Source organism: Metopolophium dirhodum, chromosome 6 (genome assembly GCF_019925205.1).
Source record: "Metopolophium dirhodum isolate CAU chromosome 6, ASM1992520v1, whole genome shotgun sequence".
Lineage (NCBI taxonomy): Eukaryota > Metazoa > Arthropoda > Insecta > Hemiptera > Aphididae > Metopolophium > Metopolophium dirhodum.
This window is the reverse complement of record NC_083565.1, coordinates 7,560,419-7,583,325: the sequence shown is the minus strand read 5'-3', so window position 1 is coordinate 7,583,325 and position 22,907 is coordinate 7,560,419. Positions and strand designations below refer to the sequence as shown.

Genomic DNA, 22,907 nt, shown 5'->3' with positions numbered 1-22,907 from the left:
TAAATGTTTTTATAAAATAAATATTTGTTTAGTAATTGCTTTAATAGTATTTAAATTATTTTTATTTTAATCATACATTTTTTATTTATATATATATATATATATATATATAGCTAAGTAGGCCCCTAACTAATTAATCAAAACTAAATATAAAGACATGATTAATAAATTTAAATATAATATATTTTACTCGGATAATGACTATAATGTTGAAGCCGTAATAAATTAATTTTTAAGAAAAATAAATACATTTTAGTATTATTATTGTTTTTTTTTATTATTAAATTATTCGTGGCAACTTAGGCCATTTGGTGATCTTTACTGTGGGGGAGGGTACTGTACGTTTAAACACGTGTGTTTTTGATTTTGGCAGATTTTTTAGTGGCCTTCCGTAGGTATCTACCATGCGCGGGTGGGGGACACTGTGACTTGGCTGAAGAAAAATTCCACCCGCGGTCGGCATCGAACCGGCGCCGGTGTGCGTCGCAACCGACGCCTTAATCCGCTCAACCACTCCGTCCCACTAATTTAATATTATTAAGACTTTTAATAGAAATACTCTGTTATTTTAGATTCTGACTAAAACTTTTTTTATTTGTTTAAACTATTGTTTTGTCCAACCCATTTCTTTAATTTGGAATTATGTGAATATTTTATTATTGTATGTTTTTTGTTCAAAGATAATGGTCATACACTAAAATATATGATATTTCTAAAATTAATATTAATTTATAAACTGTTAGTGATTTGAAAATTGTAACGCAAGTTTAATGTCATTAAACATACCTATATCGGCTATATTATCATATACATTGTATTTTGTGTCAAAACTTAATATATTAAATTTGAAATTAAATGTTACAAGCCAAAAATATTAGACATTATTTACTATGTTTAACAAATATACGATAAGCCTATTGTTAAAATACATTATTCACGTATTTCATCCGTTTAATTAAACTCCAATCCCTAAAATGTATAAACACAATATAAGACTGGAAACATTTATAACCTTGTACCTACCTTTTATTGGAAATTTTATTTGTATTATCTAATGAAATATCGAATGACTATACTCTTACAATAAACCAAAATAAAGATTTAACAATTAAGAAAAATAATTTTTACTGTTTTGGATCGTTGTACCGGAAACATTAGAAATATCCTATTTTATAAAATGTTGGACGTTGAGGAAGTCACTTTGATGTATATTGATTTCGTGTATACTTTGACAACGAGTAGTATAATTGTAACGTATAATATGCGTTCAATTTGGATTTAATGATAATAATTAGATACGAAAAACGATTCTGAGCAGAGACATCGTGTCAGCCTCTATTTATAATGAAAATAATATTTATTTTTTTATTATAGTAATTTGGTAGGTTACACCAAAGTTATCCAAAGACATAATATATCATATTATATTATTGTCATTAACAGATAATGTTCATGGTAAAAATAGATTATAATTAGTTTAAATATTTTTTATAGATATAATAATAGACGATAAAAAAAATGGCAAAAAGTCCTTTGAATAACAACAAAATAATTCAAACCATTATAGAAAAATTTTTATTTTTCGGTTAAACATCTAATTTTGTCAAACATTTTAATTTTAAATGCTCATAAAATAAGCTGTGCCTATTATTTATTTTTGAATTTAAACATTTTATCAAAATAAATTAAAATAAAAAGTCTAAAATGTAAATTGTTTATAAATAGCTCAAAAATAGTTTAATATTTTGAAAATAATATTATGCCTAGAAAAAGTTTATATTTAGTAAAAATTTTGTCGAAAATTAGAATGTTGCTTTAATACTCAAATTTGTCCACAATTTTTCCAGATTATATTAAATGAAACTATTTACTAGAGATTTTTTACTTTTAAACCGAGCTCAAAGTATTAGGTAAATCCAATTTTCTATCAGTAACCTCTATCACAATAGACGGTTGAACCATTTTTACTGTTCCGAAACTGTCAGACACACACGACACACAACGAAAAATAAAAACAAAATCTAAAACTTTGATGAAAACAATTTTAGCATAAATATAAACGTACGATCAGATCGTTTATTTTTAAGCTCTGCTGGGATATAATTAACGCGAAATCGTTCTAAGTATAGTATATTTTCTAAAAAGCAAAAGAAGTCGGTAACGAATGACGTGAGAGCAAAGTAAGGGATTCTCGATGTCTTATTACTGAGGTGTTTCAGAGATCTTTTTTTTTTTTTTGAACATTAAAGTTTATTGAACGATTATTGTAAAAAAACCGGAGTGTATAGATTTTATACAAATGAGTGTAGATTTCATTTCTATTGAAGAGGGTGCATAAAATATATATGGGACGGTTAATTTAATGTATATTGTGTCTTTGAATGTTAAAACAATATTTTTGTACCGCTACCGTTAGCAAAATAACATGCATTTATGAACTCAATTTCGTGGAAATACCATCAAGAAACCTTTTTAATGGACTACGTCACTATGGAATACTGCTAAAAAAAAAATGTGTTAAAACAGAATATTTAATTGTTTTAAACCTACGCGTAGGTTAGACTTAATATTAGGTAATATGTAGACTTTTTAATATAAATATTATTAAATTAAACGAAACCAATTTATGTAATACATTTATTATACTATTCCAATTTAAAAATAAAGTTATATTCACAAAATTAAACTAAAAGTGATAAAACGAAAATGTTGATAGTAAAAAAATGTATTAATTGCATCTGTTCAATGTTAGTTAGTTAATTTAAACAGTTAATTTGTTTTAAACAAACAAAAAATGTAAAAAAATCAGACTTTTCATAATCAATAGATTAAAATAATAGTATTGTACTATTGTACATTTTCAAAACAACATAAAAACATAAAAACGAACAAATTTATGAATGTCTTAATACGATAAAAGAGTATAGTATTCGAATGCTATGATAGTCGGTCAATTCCTTTTTTATCTCATAGTTTTTATGTAGCGACTAGCGAGTCATCGTTATCGCGTACCAAAGGGCGTATGCAATAAATGTGTAAGCAATGGATTCGGAAGCCTTGGCTGAGATGTTTTGGCACAGCACCACATATTTTTACACATTTTCATCTTCAAATAAGATCTTAACTGCAGACATTTTATTCATTTAAAATCGAATTAAAATTCGATTAATTCGTATGAATTAACAATTAGGATTTATATAATATTCCTATTTATAATGCGGAACTGATAATACACAATGAGTGTTTTACCTTTTGTTGGTGCTCGTCCGATCAGTAAGCGAAAATTAAATATCTATACCCTGTTCCAAAAGAGAAGACACCAGATTTACGTAGCAAAACTGGCTTTTTCCGTGGCCGCCTACACTTCTCTTTTGGAACAGGGTATAGATATTTAATTTTCGCCATAATACCAGTCCATTTTTCGATGCTAGCTTGAGGATTAGCCATTTTTCTAGAGTGTAAATTAGATACTTACATTTGAATATGTTTGTGCATTTGTTCTACTTCTCCACCTATTGGATCAGGTGCTTACTGATTTCATTAAATTATCTAGGGATATCTGTACAGGTTTTTTTTTAACTTAACAGTATTGCCGTGTCATTAGCATAAGTGTCCATGTCCGGAAATGTTCGATGCAATGAAATATAGGTTACAGGACTCAAGAAACCATATTTATTTTTGTTCCATTATAATATAAAACCTAAAATAAAATGATAATAAACTACTATATTTTTCATTGAAATATTTTAGAAAACTGGTTAGTAAAACTCTATTATTTTTATACGTTTATCTCCCTAGTTCCCTAAATAATGGTATACAATTGAATTTGGAATTTACCATTTTACGGGGTGGTGAGGGGGGGGGGATATCTATTAATGATTTACTAACCAAGACTTCGGATAAAGCGTGGGTACTTGCCGTCAATAAACTATATTTATGATACCAATTTAAAGAAAATTATATTTCGCACTTATATTTCTATTAAAAATCTATAGGTATACACCCAACAACCAAGTATATAATATATAGCCTATCTAAAAGTATCGTGTACTCGTATAATTCGTCCGAAGATGCATTTTATCATAATATACCACTTAAGTATCATTGAACACATTCAATTAAAGGGTAATATTACATAGTATATAGTACCTATATATACCTATCAATATCTGTGATGTTGTGTCTGTAATATATATCGTCATATTTTAAGATATATTATTAAACCAATCATAAATTGTTAAACACATATGGTAATCTCGATATTTTGAAGATATTATGAAATATAATCAATTGGTTAGTGATTAAGGATATTTATTATATTATTTAGTATTTATAATCATAATGGTTACACACAGATAATATAGTTACTAATTTTCACAACGTGAACTACAATACTACGTATAAATCCGTGGTATACCGGTACCGTATAGCAGTTGGAAATTAAGACAAAATACCCTCTTATGGTAATAGATAATTTTAAAAATGACAAATCAATAAGTAATGAAGATGCGCTCTTCAATATAATTTATTGTTACAATCATATAAGGCGCAAAATAAAATCATCATTGAAATAGAACTGATATAATATCGTGTTATGATACAACCACAATTTCATATTGTAATAACATGACATACGAAATAATAATAATAGTAATAATAATAATGTATAATATAATAAAATATAAATAAAAATAAATTATTATGATTTTAATTGAGTATAATATGATGCCCAATCTGTTATTGAATGGCCTGTAAGGTAACGAGAAAAACTCAAGTTATATACAACACATAAATAATTATCCTTGCCATGGGTCTGTTCAATATAAATTCCAGCAAAATATGATTCCACACATTTGTTAGACATAATTTTATTTTCTTCCGTTTATTCTTTCACTTAAGCGACATACCTACGTTAAATCCTAATATTTACATGTTTCAATGAACTTAATATTAAATTCGCCCAACTTGAAAAAATGTATTTATCCACCGGTTGTAATGGCGATATTTTTTAAGAAAAACAACTTTAAAGTTTAAAGTAATATTTTGTTACGTAGATTTAAATTATTATAATAGGGAATCGTATTGATCATTTCTTTAATAATTCTTTATGTTTTTTTTAATTGTATTAAATAGTTTTATTTTTTTTTAGAAATATTTGTATTGTCCACCAAAAGAGTACCTACGTCATAATAATATGTTAAAAATATGAAAAATGTAATAGAAATTATTTTACCTTTGATGTCAAACACTTGTTCTAATTTAACTGGAAAAACTGAAGTACTGAAATCATACCTACGTTTTACCATGATTAGAATTTATAGATTTACAAAATAATAATTGATTTGGTTTTGCAAGAACATGATGAAAGTACTTTTTCGATTATAAAGTGCGCAGTAAACCATTTATTTATGTAACGCAGTTCTGAACTAAGTTAAGCTGTTTGTAGATTAAATGAGCATAAAATTAATGTTATTGAGTTTATATTGTTGGAATTGGAAAATCATTATAATGAAAAAATAAATTTATATTTATTTTAAATAGAGAAAACTGTTTTCAATTAATTTTGTTTTATAAAAATAAACAGTCTATTGGTCAACACGTCTGATTAGATATTATAATTGGACCATAGAACTAACGCATGTTAGTTGCATATTTAGCAAGCATAATATTATATAATAATATATTAATATACATTTTTATGTAAAAATATAAATATTATAACACGGCGATTTACGTATGCAATTTCACAACTTATATGATTATGACGTCTTACAACTTACAATTTATTGGCGTATTATAATATTTAATGAACTAGGCTATAATCTTTTACAGTCATCAAATTAAGTATATTATGTGACACTATCTTGTTTTCGTCTGTGATAAAGGCAGGTACTGATAAGGTACAATAGGTCTTGATGAGATTTTAATTTTTATTATCGTATTCAAAATGTATTTATAGTGTACCTAATTGTTCAAGTTTTTTTTGAAAAAGTTTTTCACAAAATAAAATAACAATTTTCGTGCACTCGCAAAATATAATAATTTATATCTTATATTAATGAATGCGCACGCTACGTGAACACTTTTAGGTAACTTTCACTGCCATAAACGATTTTTATAAATCATAATTATTTTAATACTATTAGTCGTTCCAAACCATGCATTGTCGAAAATAAAAACTATTTTTAATAATTTAAGTATACTTTTAGTCTTGATACTTATATTTTATCGTCGTATAATTATTTACAGTTTATACATTATTTATTATTATTAATTTTTATTGCTGTAGTAACATAATATGTGTTTCTTTGACAAAAATAATTATAATTTACACTTTATGTTGTTACCATATATCAAGGAGTGATTATTCCGTTGGAGAAATTCTTTATATTATAATAATTGTATAATAATTGTACGTAATTGAGTAGATAGGTACATTAAATATCCACCACAGGAACTGTGAAGGAATAAAAGCTTATATATTTCTCAGAGGCAAAATAATTTCGTGTCACGCATCACAACTTTATGGAGAAACGTTCCGTCAGTAAATAATAACAATATATAATGAAGAGACAATGAACCTTAATGCAAAGTCTAACACTATTCCGAAATCACGATTTTGCACTGTTATTGGGTCTTTTAAATTAATATAGTTGTGAGGAAATGTCACAATTCTATGCGAAACACATTGTTTTTGGAACTTGGCAGGTATTGCTATATAACGTCCATTCGAGTAGGTAGGTTTTTTGTTTTTTGTATAAAAACGTAATGACTATATTTTATAGACAAAGTTTATTTTACTCACGTGTGACTGTATTAAGTTCAGTTTGTTGATGGAGTTGGGGATTTTTGACGGGGTAGTAAATGCATTTCCTGAAATGACTGATGGTGCGGTGGATGTATATTGGAATGAAGTGTCTTGGAGGCGATCCGAAATAATTGTGTCCTGACCGTCATTGGTCTTTAAAAAAAAAAAAAAATGGAATAACATAAATATTAAAACAAACTTTTACATTATACTTCGAATTATAGTTAGTATTATACTTTTATACTTTTTTATATAGCAACATAATTTTAAATATTTTATATTTATAAAAAAAAAAAAATGTTTTCTAAGTGACAATTAATAAATTGCTAGAGAGTCAAGACAAAGATCAGTGCAGTCTTAACTTTTAAGCCGCACATAAACTATAAGATCGCTCTAACGAATAATACAATTCTCAACTAACTGTCTGATTTATTGATGTATTAATTCAACCACATTTTCATGTCAAGTAATAATGGAATAATAAGCAAAACGAAAATTAATATATTTTGTGTAATAAACGAAATCATATGATTTTTGATAAATTATCGAATTAAATACAGATATGAAAAATCGTATGCATTTTAATTTTAATGAGTACATTCGAGTATTTCATACATAATAATATCATATTATCATATATATGCACAATAGTTTGAACTCTTAATAATATTATGCGTATGTAGGTATAGTTTTATTTAAAAATTAGATATTTTCATGTTATTACATCACTAATGCAAACATGATCGTGTTTTGGTCAATGTTAATTAAACGGGACTAGCTGAGTAAATTAATGTACTGAATGATAATATAATAGATTTTGTAAAACTATTTAAATTAGTTAGGTTTGGTATAGTTCGGTACTATAAAAGTGTATAGGAAACAAACAAAATTAATATAATATACTTTATTCAATATATATCGTTATGAAATAAGTTTGATAAATACCTATTGGTATTCTAAATAAGTTGAGATATCTTTTAAATTATATTATACTAAATTCGGGAAACAAAGTTACGTCATGTGCTATTTGTTCACAGGAAAAGTGCATACCTAAATAAAGTTGCAAAACAAATAATTTGAATAAATGTCTTAACTTTCCCCTTGTACTTATTCGACTCGAAAGAGTATCGAATATTAGGGAATATTTATTACTAAACATATTCGTATAATTTATGCCCCTACAACAAATACTGATTATTCTCGTAGATTCTTAGTTTTTTAATCAAACATCTTAAACATTATTAACATAAAACCTTGTTCAATCTATATCCGTTTCAAATAAATCGTGAGTTTTAAAATTATATTACAATTCGAGGGGGAAAAAAATACCACGGTTGTACTATTAGGTACTTGTATAAAATATGACAAGCGTTCAAGTAAATAATATATAGAGCTGAATAACCGCTGGACACGAAATATTATATATTATGGTACGACGTTATGTCCACGTGGAAAACACGATTATATTTGGTCCGTTTGTGTTCTGTTTCCAATGGGCAAGTATTATATTAAATTTAATATTATTTTCCGCCTCCGTCGCTGCTGACAGCTATTAATTTCGAGTAGTGGCAGATTTCTTTTGGGTTTATTGTACTTGCTCGATAGCGTGGAAAAATTAATACCACTAGGAACGATAAGAGTCGGCTGCGGCTAAGTCCCATCCTTAAAGTTTCGGCGGAGGACCGGGTCAGGGTTCACTATTATTTGAAATGGTGCGATAGATGGCAATCGAGGGCTAGGTATTAAAACCCGGACGACGTTACCTATTTAAATTTGCCTTGTTATGTAGTTCATAAAATATTAGTCTACCAGTGTAAATATTTTATTAGTTAAAGACCATTTCACTTTAAAAAAAATATCCCAAAACTCAAAGACAAAAAACAATATACTAATAACAGTACAGTTTGTTTTAACTTTCAATTATAAAATCAAAAATAATTGACAATTAATAACCATCTCAGTACCTACACCATAATATTTATTTAACAAGCAATAATTCATGAAAATAATAAAACACGATGATTATGTAACATTAAATGTAAATATAAATTTTGTATTCGCAATAAAATATTGCAAAAACAAATATCGAAAATTCGAGCAGTGTAAGTGTTTTATCCGCATCATTGATACTTCCAAAAAGTATTCAATTTTTGACCTATGGATGATATTTTTCGTAATTCAGCGTTAATAAAAAAAATGATACCAGAGTAAATTGTAAAATCAGTAGAAACCGAAAATTGGTCAAAAATATATTGGTAACCAAATTCTGTGTACTTATCTATACAACATGTAATATATTATGCCTCAATACGTGATTTAATCTCTGCATAATAATATCATTAACGATCGTCGGTCATATACCTACGTCCTACATTATACACTGTATTGTTGAAATGGAATTAACAATAATAACGGAGTCTAAAATTGAAATGAATAATCTAAAATAGAAAAAAAGTACACCGTTCACAATGAATTAATTAATAATAAACAATCATAAGACATTTTTAAAATTAAACTAATCAAACTTTTTATAGTAATAAAAAAAAGTAATATTACCATATTATTCGTCGGAAACTACTGAAACACCATCATTGGCGAAAAAGAGTGCCCATAGATTTGCCGCCATCGCCATCTCCGTCTCCGACGATATAATAACAATATGGTGCGCGATACAACAAGAGTGTATAATATCATATGATATCACCTAAGTATACATTTCGAGTCGTAAATTAATTTTAAGGGAGCGACGTGAAAAGCGTCGGCGGTGACGGTGGCGGGGGAGAAGGCGCATCAATATTATATTATGTATTATTATATACTATGCACGCGGCAATAATATGTTACGCGCGCCCCGTCGGAGTGACAACGAACGTATCGTTTCGATTAATTCGCGTAAAACCGATGTGCGACCGCCACCGCCGCCATGCCAGCCCGAGGGATGTTTGATTTATCGGTCGGCCTCCTGCAGGATTATCCTGCCAGCCGACCGTGCGGTGACGCGTCCTGCTCGGTTGATACCGAGTTGCGGTCGAGATTATAACAGGTAAAAAAAAAATCCGAGTTGCGGTCGGGATCAAAACATATCAAAATATCAAAATATCAAAATAATTATCAAAATAGGTAAAAATCCTAGTTGCGGTGAAAAAATATGATTAATAATTATTATGTTTTTAATATTGACATAGTTACATATTATTATGCTAAATACAAAAATGAAACGGTCAAAATACGTTACGTCAAAATACAAATTTATAGTTAGTTTATAGTTACACTTACACATTAAATTATAATATAGTCACATTTTAAAATACAAAACACACATTCAACGAATAAAATTAATACATTTATAATATTAAGCCGGTTCATATTTGTATGGTACACATTTCATCGAAAATTGGATAAGAGCTCATCGGATAATCGATAACCGGATACTGACCGCAATTAAGACGTTAATTTTACCTTCAATATTATTAAGACCGCAATTCGTCTATTGCGACCGCAACTCGGACAATACCCCCTGCTCGCGTATACCACTCGCGTTCTTTACGGGGCTTTGCCACGCGATGTCACCTCCACCGCCCCTGCAGCACTATACCCTGCATATATGAAATAATATCACAGAATAACACAATATAATATTATTAAACCGCCGTCGTCGTCTGGACGGTGGCCAAACCACTGCAGCGACCGTTTGAGGGATTAACCGCTAGAGAAAACCCTATGCGGACCTGCAGCTGCAGCATAGACGTAAGACTATGTGATCGCCTCCTCGACGTCGCCAACCGTATACGTGGTTGTCCGTTTAACCGCGGCGTAGGTATATAAGCCTCGGCGATCATATTATTTTGAAATCGTCCGTCATTGTATCCATTTCTGCCGGTTATCGCGTGCATCGCCGGTCCGACGAATCGAACTCGATTCGATTAATTCGCGTAAAACCGATGTGCGACCGCCGCCACCGCCATGCCAGCCCGAAGGATGTTTGATTTATCGGTCGGCCGCCTGCAGGATTATCCTGCCAGCCGACCGTGCGGTGACGCGTCCTGCTCGAGTACACCACTCGCGTTCTTTCCGGGGCTTTGCCACGCGATGTCACCTCCGCCGCCCCTGCAGCACTATACCCTTCATGTATGAAATAATATTATTAAACCGCCGTCGTCGTCTGGACGGTGGCCAAACCACTGCAGCGACCGTTTGAGGGATTAACCGCTACAGAAAACCCTATGCGGACCTGCAGCTGCAGCATAGACGTAAGACTATGTGATCGCCTGCTCGACGTCGCCAACCGTATACGTGGTTGCCCGTTTAACCGTGGCGTAGGTATATAAACCTCGGCGATCGTATTATTTTGAAACCGTCCGTTATTGTATCCATTACTGCCGGTTATCGCGTACATCGCCGGTCCGACGAACCGAATTCGATTCGACGACAAAACAATAAATATATAGTACGCTTACTGTTTACCTTTACGTTCGTCGCGCTTAAAAGTGTACAATATAGTCAACTATTGAGTTATTGTGTACGATGATATATTTAAAATTAATGTCATAAATCAAACACCGATCGGATATACGTTGTAGGCAGATAACGCTAAGACACATCGACAGGTATACAAATATTATTTACTATACTCGGTAATAAGTAATTTGTGTGCACCCTATTGTATATTTAATCTAAATTGCGCTCGCGCTATCCGATTCAAAACTTGGTACGCCGTGCCAAAATGGTACCGTCCGCGTCTATATAAAAATATACTGATTATCCAAAATGGTTCAGAAAGGTCTGAATTTGTTGCATGGTCGTTACAAAGGGTACATAGTACATTCGAATTGGTTCCTTGTTTTTAAAATATTTTGTTTATGGTTATACATGGTCATACATATTTTGTATTCTAATTTTAAGTATAATTTTTTTTATAATTTGTAATGGGTATATATGTCTCCGTCAATGATGGAAATATTATTAGATAACCTGAATCATAATGTTTTATTTTACTTTTTATTTTCCAAAAATCAGATTAACAAAGAAGTGTTTGAATTTTGTAATTTACTTGAAGACTCCTTGTGGATACCATTTCGGATGTAGCCTTGATTCGTTTTTATGTTTCTCTAAGACGTGAGAAAATTAACCATCGACGTTATTCGTTATGCAACGATATATCTATATTATTATCTCGTATGTTCATTGAGCAGCGGACGTGATCTAGGGTTGCAAGATAGTCGATGAACGCAGACCGGCATTCGTGCGGTGCAGTCGTGTACAAAAGTCGACTACCTAATAGGAGGGATTATAATCTCTAATTACCTAACCCTATAGAGAGATTACCCCGGAAATGGTTTTATGATCAGTTCAATCAGGCCACGTGGCCAAAACTATGAACAGTGTAAGATCGATGGTATACTGAATGTGGTCAGAGGATGATCCGATCGGGAGACGCGTGGGTACGGGATTTCGTGGTACAACCACCCCGCGACATACATCGTCACGTCGGGAACGATCACTTTGCGAATGGCTAATTGTATGTTCGTCAAAATATGCTTACAACTTAAAACATAAGTTTTATTTTTTACCAGAGGCCATCAAACTATATTTGAGCGGCAAGGCCCACCCAAAATCGTTGTTTCACCGAATACTCATTGCAGGGGTCAGGGACATTACGCTTGCTATATTTAACCGTCAATTGGCTACACAACCATTTTTATCGTGTGTAAACTTTTAATTTTTTATAAAATTACTTTTTTGAGTTATAAAAATATAATTTTAATGGATAAAATGTAAATGTTAAAGTTTACACACGTCAAATGTTTTATGTCCCTAACATCATATTATTGTGTGATCATATTATGTACACTGCAAATATTTTTGTGTGAGCGACAAATTGACGGTCACAAAAGACCATGTAATAACCCTGTATTATGTGTATAGCTATGGCGAAATAAAGATTTTCGAGAACGAAATTTTCGCTCAAACATGGTGTGATTACCACGGTGAAAAATGAAAACATGCTGTGAAAATACAAGTAGGTATATACTAGTATTATTAATGAGCACAGTGCACCATGACAATCGTTTCTGAAACAGTGGCTGTATCCAGTCTCATAACACGAGACCCACATTACCTATTGTTAATCTTATTTCGCTGTTTATATCGTTCCACAAATAGCATACACCTATGTTTCCTTTTTATAGTTTTATTTTTGTCGTTATATGTGTAACAATTCCATGTACATACGTTGAATAAAAATGTCTCTAAAAACGTGTCTTATAATATAATAACAATATTATTATCACGTGTAAAAATCTAGAGGTTGGAAATGGAAAATGAAAATAACCGACGATAAATTATTCCTGTTTCTCAGAGTGGCTTTATACCAATGACTGTGCAGCATGTCACGTATGATTCTCGTATATAATAATAATATATTATACTATGTACAAGGCGATCAATTTGTAGCTAGCCCATACAGCTAATATTTTCTAAGTCCACATGTTTGTGTTTTCGAAAAAAATAAAATGATTTTAAAAAAGTTCATCATTGGAAAATGAATACTTATCTGGAATTAATTATGAACAGTAAAAATAATATAGTGCTGATATTGAATAAATAGTTTTTAATAAAAGCAGTTCAATTTTCAATTTTAGACGAGTGGTAGAGTTTCAGTGGAGTTAGTGGACCACACATTTTGCAGAGTACTCCAAGCCATTTTACTACACTCATTTAAACTTTCTATGCTTGTAATTAAAAAACTATTTATTCATAGTCCATATATTAATAATTATACATCAACCTTTCTAGAAAAACTTAATTTTGAAATTAAGAATAAAAGATTTTTATTAAAAAAAAAATATTATGAAATCTAATAAACCACTATGATTAAAATTAGTACCTATAATAATTAATATCACTCTGACTCTATGAATACAATATATAGTTCATACTCTTTCATAGGTTGGATTAATACATTTGTCTTTACCCAATGACCAATACCCATTCAAGTAAAATAGTAATAGTAAAATATTATTTACTGCACTGTCACTTTAGTTAACTATAATTGTTTTGTTTTAATATGTTCATGTCCAGCTCGTTGTAAAAAAATATATAAAACATTAAAATGATTTATATCTTATGGCAGACTAATAAAAAGTATTCAACTTAATTTCATATTTCCAACTGGTCATATGTTATTTTTGTACAACCAATCTTGCGTCATTAATAAAATATAATTTACAAAATCGTTTAATTTTTTTTTATTGTGGTTTACTTGAGTTATTTATTTATTTACTGTAACTAGCTAGTATTTTTTAAAAGGAAAGTAAAAATAACGTAATATTAAAGTGATATTAATTAAAATTAAAAATGTAATTCAAATATAAATAGATTAAAATGTATCTATGTTATATAATGTATCTATATTTATAAATTTAAGATACTTATGGCATTTTATTAACACATAGATTATATCTCTAAGTTTTATTATTTTGTTATACACTTGAATGTTTAAACGCAAAAAATGTAGTTTTTTGAAACTTTGAGTATAAAACTAAAATATATTAGTTATTTTTAATTATTACTTATTAAAAACTTTTGTATCTTATTTAAATTATTTTTAAATTCTTTAATGATATTTTTGTTTATAAATATAATAGGAAGACGGCTTAAAGTTGATACTGGAAGTTCAATACTATTTTTTTAAATTGGTACTCTACATGATAATATTTTGATCTTTACATATATTATTTATTTATAAATTATTCTTGATCCACCATCAATAATTAAGGTTGGTTATTATGTATATAGTATTCATACATTGAATAAAGTTTATTGTTTAAACTCAAATATTAATAAAATTCCTGTCATAAGTATTTTATTGTTTTCAAAATAATTAATATATGAACTATGTAAATGTTTAAATGGAATTCTTAAAATATATTTATTTAGACATTCAATAAACTGTGCATTGTATTGAACCTAACTAACAACGTAGAACCCTTATACAAGGATTGCCTTAAGTTTATTTTTAAGGATGATATCCTATATGCTTGAATTTTTTTTATTTTCATCGTGCATATATACCTACTGCAATATTTCATACGGTCATATTTAACAACATTACAATAGTAAGAATATAAATGAATAAATAGGTTATCTAATTTTAACAATGTATGAAACTTGCACATGAACATTACTATGTAATCAAAAAGCATTCCTAAAATGTTTAGTAGAAATACGTTACCATCTTGTATTCTACCAATAACAAATAGAATGTAATGAAAAACAAACCCAGTAAAGTAGGGTTTTGAGGGAATGTTGCTCTGACAAAATGACGTTCGCGCTGCATAACAGTATTTCATCAAAACCTAGCCACTACGCTGTCAAACAACATTTTTTGCCTCCATAAAATATTGTACATTATACATATAGGAGTTTCAGTTTTATTGTAAGTTCAGTCATATGTACTTAACTTCTAAGTTTAAAATATATGTAAATCATTTTTTTTTAATGTCTATTCGACATATACAATATGTCTCTTTTTAAGGAGTTCAATATATAGGTAAGTTTCCAACAGCGCGTGCGCGCATCGGGTGGATTTAGTAATTGGTCATATAAGTATGTGTGACTATAGTGTAAACGAGATAGTGGGGCGCCGCCGCACGTGTACGCACAATATGTTGCCAATCTGTATCGACAAGTAATATTTTTTGCTAAAAACCACCAAAACACTGGTTATGTGATAAGAAGTCATATTTAAATTAAATATTGAAGTTTACTCAAGAACGATCATTCAAATTGCTTTATTTTATTTTTTTTTAATTTCAGTCTAGTAACTGTTTTTAAATATTTTAATATTTACACAGTAAAATACAATTTAAGAAGAAGAAATTAATAGTATTAATCTAATGTAAACTTCATTAAGAATTCAATATTTTTCAGATTTCTCATCGCATTTCTTGTTAAAATATATTTTTTAATGGTAGGTACAATGAAAAAAAAATAGTATGGATATTTTTAATGTATAACATATTTTATTAAAAAAGTTTTTCTTTTATAATATTTTGAACTGTTCCAGTGAGCATTTGAGTATCTGCTAAAAAGTTGTTATTTTTTAGAACTCTCTGGGTATAATTAACGAAATTCGTATGGTTACTTTACTCCCATATAGTAGTTATTGTAAGAAAAATAATTTATATTTTAATCGAACGATATTTGAACTAAATTGTTAAATTAGATTTTGATGATTTATTAAAAACTTAAATAAAATAATTATTACTATAACAAAAACATATATAACTCAAAACAGTCAAAACACCACACGCCTAATAAAATAATATTTATTCAAATTACAACTAATGTATGTACCTCGTGTTAGTTTTTATTATCTTGTATGCCATAAAACTTTATGAAAATACTTTTAATAATTGCCTTGTATAATTATTTTAAATTAAAATTAGACGACTTACAATACTTGTAATAATATAAATATATGATCACCTCCTAAATCGAAGCTTTTGGTGACATTATTATTTGTTTTATTTTTATTTGCTCTCATTTTTATTTTATATTTATATTAAAAATAACAGCGCTTATAAAGATTTTATATGTTTTCCGAGCAATGATTATAATATAAGGTATTAGCTACAGCCAACATTTAAAGACGATTTAATCCATCCACTTCATGCGTACATAATGTATATTATATAAAAGATACTAGTGAAACTAAATCATTTAAATAAAATTGATAACACATTTTTACGATAGCCAAACATGATTGAGGACAAGGTCATGCATGACTATATTATGTGATGGATATTATTGGATATACAGAAGAAATCGGTAGCCACTTTATTTAAAACCTATGATCATTCCGAGAAACTTGTAAAAATGTAATACGATAAGTAAACGTTGCAACAGCCAATTGGATTGTATTGAATGATGGGCATTTCAACTTGACAATGGTCTAAGGTCCAATATTGCCCTATAAATTTCATATACATTTATTGTACAGCGTTTGATGAATATTATTATATTTACTAAGCAAATGCAATACAATTTCAAACAATTTTTTTTTTTTATATAAAAGGTAAATAAATCAGTTTATTTGTGTTTTCTATAAACAATTATAATAAATTAGATAGGGATTATAAGACAGTATACGTTATTATTAGTTCAATAAAAGTGTTAAATGTGTAGCTTATAAACGATTTTTTTTATTATATAATGATTAATAATTAATGTATATTCCATTACTATTATTACAATTGTTTGAACTGATAATTTTTCATTACAATAATATTGTGTATATTATGTATATTATTATTTATATATTTTTTCTCATAAATTTATAAATACATACAAATAAAAAATACTTATACAGATGTATTACGGTGCATTTAACTGAAATTATTTTTATATTATACTATATTACTCAATCAATGTCAGCTTAATATAGTATCAATCAAAAATACACAAAATGCTAAAGAATTTAATATATTGTGTTGTTTATTTATAATTGGAAATCGTGCAAATTAAATAAAATATATGTGGTTTTACAAATTTTAAATGTTAAGGTTATCTAGAAATATATTTTATGTTTTGCTCCACCAAAAATGTGTTATTTGTTTATGAGAAATGAATTAATTGTTTGAAACTAAGCGCACGCTATATAGAGTTATACTATAACTGTTATAGAGTAGTCGATTGTACATGAATATGATTTTTTTACGGATATTTCCAAAATGATGATAATATTTAAACATTTAACTGAACTTGTCGAACTGTTAAACAAAAAATAAATACTGGATTAATGGAACAATACAAAAAAAAAACTACTGATAGCTGTCTACGTGTATTGTTTATGAAAGCTAATGTTATAAACTACGAAAAGGTATAATGTGAACAATAAAAAGGAAACCAAAATAAATTGTTAAAGCATTTAACAGGAAAAACAATACAACTCGAATTATGAGTCATAAATCAAAAAATGTATTGATGCTTTTCTAATTATACGTTTATATAATAATATATTATTTGAAGAAGTTAATATTCAAGTTAATGTTCCTAACAAATAAAAAACATGTAATTCTAAGGGAAAAAATACATTTTTGTCCACTACATTTCAGTATTCTAATATCTTGCCATTCTGTAACATATATTCTTTCAATAAACTTAACAAGATAACATTTTTAAATTATAAATGTTAAATACAATTTTTTTTTTGTTATTCAATCACATACTATGTAGAATTTGTTGCCACTTTAAAGATAATTTTTTTTTTCACAGATAAAACACCATTTTAAAATAGTTATGATATTAAATATGATTAAAAAATAATACTTTTGTCGTGTTTTGTAGAATACAATATCATCTGTGCATAAGTACTTAACTAGGTACATAATATGCCACTATAAAGATATCCTTTTCTTTCTTATTATTTTGTAAAAAACGACATTGTAGAAGGGGTAATGAAGATTTGAAAAAAAAATAACTGCTAAACGTTGTTATACAAATACCGATTTTCGCTTTACGCCAATGACATTCGTTATGTATAAAAACAAATCACAATTTATTTGAATACAAATAATATAATTAAATCTAATTGTAGAATGTGTATGAATTATATTATTTTTTCATAACATCTAAAACGCGCATACTTATTGAAAAGGAATATTATAATACATTATTGAGTATCCAACATTGTTTCTGATGAGACATTTACAACAGTTGCACACTTATTTCAATTTATTTTTGTACGAAAAACAGTAGGAGTGGGCAGCAGGTAAATTACAATCACACTAACCACGATGTAAAAATATGGGTTGTTGAAGTCGTTTGAAATACTGTGCAATTAGCATAAATTATTAACGATGAGTAAATAGGTACTTTACCACTATCTGCTGCACTAAAGAATAATTCGTGATGACAACCAACATAGAATAAATAACTATCATCGTTTGTAATAATTTTTCATTTTATTCGCGTTCTTCCACACCTGCGTTATTGTTACTGTGTTGGTCATTCGATTAAGCGAATACTTAACTCTAATGATGGTGAATAGGTACTATGCAACCGCTAAGTCTGTTTCTTTTAACGTCGTTACGAAGTCCGTTCCTTTTAACGTCGTTACGATTATCTACAATTTGCAGAAATGCAGTGAGAAGGACGACATCGATATGATCTTAAATCAGATAACTACATTAGGTATTCGATCTTTTAAAACTATTGGTGCCCGGTGTATCAACAATTTTATTTTGTCAGCATGAGTAAAAACATTAAAACATTTTAATATATTATGTATGATCTATGGATACTTAATATTGTCATTTAAAAATGTAAAATAATGTAACCCTGTTATTTTTTTTTTTAAGATGTCAACAATATGAAAACTACTTTCCATTACCTACTGAGTCTATCCTTCAAATACAGTGACAATTAATGAATATTATTCTGTGTCCACCATTTGGTTTTATTTATTTCTTTACTCTAGATGTATTAAATTTTAAATTTTAAAATGTAATAATAATCTCATTTAATACATGTGTGAAGTACAATGGAACAACTATGATTGTCAGTACAAATAGAATTTAGAACCTATAGTGATATAACTTAAAATTATAATTTATTCAGTAAATTTACTGGATTTTCACATTAATAATCACATTCAAATTCGTCGCATTGTTATATTTTGTAATATTAAATTATACTAATAAAATGGAAAAGACGTCGTTCTGTAAATACTGAAATATATTATTATAATATTAAAAACCCAAATATTATTATATTAATTCTAACTTTTATAAAATATACGAAAAACAATCAGAAATTTTATGTATCTGGTAAATTGCATTATCGACGATACTGAAAAAGATTAATAAAATTGTGGTATTACACTGATCAAGTGTAAAGTAAAGTAGTGTTAAGTAACAAAAACTGATTAATAAACAATAATATAAAACAGTAACTAATTATATTTTAACCATGGCCTAGCAATTATAAATATACACAGATCAATCCACCATATCTTCCAGTTTTCATATATTATAGTAAAATTGCCATAATATGATAAAACGTAAGAACTGGACCATCACATAGTATACCTATTACCTACTGTATGTATATATAAAAAAAGTAGTAAGAAAAGCAAAACAATATTTAGTCCATAATATAAATCCTAGAAAACTAGTAATTATGAGGTTCTGTTATATATAATGATCTCCTCCACACATTTTTTATTTTACTGTATTACATTTTTATCACCAATACTATTTTTTATGTTTAACATATCGTAATATGTTTTGAATAAATAAACAGACAAACGGAACACCTTTATATATTTACAAAAACATAATCCTAAAGTGTAATAAATTATCGTACTCCAATTGTATTGAAACATTTTTATTGTTATTCAAACAATTCGCAATTTAAATGTATGGAAGTGAAATATCTTATAATCAAATAATCAAATTTATTATTTGAATATTTGAATTTGAATAACTAATATGTGACCAATTTAAATAACATCCGTATCCTATTAACAATCATATACTATTATACAAAATTGTTATTATAATATATAACACTATATGCGTATTATATTCTTAATGAAAAAAATAATCCTTTTCATTAATTTATTTCATTTTTCAGCTAAATAAGATTATTCATCTATATTAAATGCCTCAAAAGTAGATTTTGTAAGTTATATTATCACTAATTATTTAATTTATTTTAGTTTATAACAAGATGTTAATTTCTGGACAATATAGGTATTTAAAAATAAGGTGAATAGACCAATTTAAAGAAATACCAATATGTACTGTACTATTTATAAATCTTAAATAGTTAAGTTCATAAAATATGTGTAAGAAATTGTTATTTTGAGTACATCATTAGTATTTATTGCTGACATGCGTACTCAAAACTATTTAATTGTTATAAATTAAAAAATTGAAGAAAAACACTTTAAGCTTACAATATTACACATATACATACTGAAGTAAATATATTATTTTATTTTTAAATGCCCTTGGCAGCAGCGGTGGCCATTGGTAGAATATTACTTTTTAAATAGTAAAATTTGAAATGCTTTAGTGCTTTTTGTTATGTGACATTTAACATAAAGAACTTTTACTGTGTAGGTAATTTTTAATAATAAAAAGAATTAATAGATGACATTAAATAAAGTTAAAGTAATAAAAACTTTATAAAACCAGACTATTGTTGAAATTTTCTTAGAATATTCTGACAGGGTAAAATTAACGTATACGATAATGATAAATTTACTAACAAACTAACCTATTAAAATGTAAACGACCTTATTTAGTTAGTATTCAGATTTCAATAAAATAGCTACCTATACTATAGAAGATAAGCCATTGTGTTTTACCTTTTATAATTTAGTGAACACCGAAAAAAAAAGACTTTGTGCATATCATTCTATAACTCATTTATGAAATTTTCTATAGGTCTACGATTATCAAATAACAGCACATTAAGCCTAAACATATTTTATCCTATGTGTTGATTGGTTAATGGTCTAAAGTTTTTCAGATGATTTGAGTTGACATTTTCAAACTAGTTACGTGAAAAAACAAATTTTATTTGTGTGAACAAAATATATTTATGATTATTAATTTAAATTGATTGTAATTAATGCAATATTATTATATGTTATTATCAAATAATATAATATACATACAAATATACAATGGTAAATATTCATTTTACCATATATGTCACAAACAAATACATAATACGTAATGTACATAATAATATTGAATGTTTATTTTTGTAGTTGAACTATTTAATCCATGGGAGACAACAATAAAATCAAAGATTCCCTAAAATGTAAGTATAATAAAACCACCATTGCAAGTTTATTTACTATAATCATTTAAACCCCTTACTCCTTAGAAATAAAAAGTACTTTATACATTTACCATTACACTATTATCCTTCTGATACTATTTAAAATGTGATGTTGCAAATAGCTCAACAATTTTAAAAGAAAAACAATTATCCATATCGCATAAAAATTAACAACATATTAAGAAAAAAATAAATCGGAGAATTATTTGATAAATATTTAATTTTTTTTAATTGATCATACGATTTAGTTGGTATTTCCATGATATTCAAATATTGCTTGTTATAAAATATATTTGTACTTATAATATTATAGCATACATGTAATGGAAACATTGCAAAAGTGACCATTGATGGTTAAATGTTTTAAAATGTTCAATTATATAATTTAGAATAATGAACCTTTTTAAAATATGTGCCAAAATAAATATTACGTATCAACTTAAAAATTTTGTAGTAAATATTTTATAAGCTCCCAAAGTCTTCCATCCCAATTTCTTCGATTTATGTGTTAAATTTTGAATTATAAAAAAAATTAAAATAATAAGTAATAAAAATAGCTGAACGGTGTACTACAGATATCAGACCGGGTGTTCAGCACTGGTCTCCTTTTGGCTGGACGAATGAAGCATACTGATGTGTTGTAATATTAAACTTGAGAGCGATGATAAATCATCGCATTCAAAAAACGATTATGATTATACAGGTGCTACACGAAACTTTTTTGTGTACCATACACCCGAAAAGTTGTCGCCCAACAGATAATTTGTAATAACACAAAATTCATCGTTGTGAATCCGATAAATTTCTTACTTAAATTAAATTCAAAGACTACATAACACCTTCATTTTATTTTACGATAATTCATTTTAAACAAGTTGATCCTACATGGCGTTGCCTGCGACAAATTAAATTCCCAGGGATTTACCCCTTCTTAAACTCCGTTAAATGTTAACTGCAATGCAGATTTTTAACACAGTTATTTGGGTTATTTTGAAGAAATATAAAATAGAGGTTTAAAATTATATCCAATTATAATAACTTTTTTACAAAATCGATCAAAAACTGAGGATTTGCATAAGGCTCATCCATTTGAGGATTTTAATTGTAACCTAATCGTCAGTAGCTATATATTTGTTAATCATAGCTGATTCTCTAAGTTGATGCCTGTGACAAATCAAATAATGTCAGTGGGTACATCCTATCTTAAACTCCACATATTTTTAACACAGTCATATTATGT

General features: G+C 27.9%; 1 protein-coding gene across 1 annotated transcript in view; it reads right to left on the bottom strand.

Moving 5' to 3' along the window:
* Positions 1 to 22,907, bottom strand: part of LOC132946502 (cyclic nucleotide-gated cation channel subunit A) — a 188,840-nt gene that overhangs the window by 95,257 nt on the left and 70,676 nt on the right. Inside the window, 1 exon segment of the mRNA XM_061016536.1 lies at positions 6,806 to 6,961. Within this exon segment, the coding sequence (XP_060872519.1) occupies positions 6,806 to 6,961 (156 nt within the window).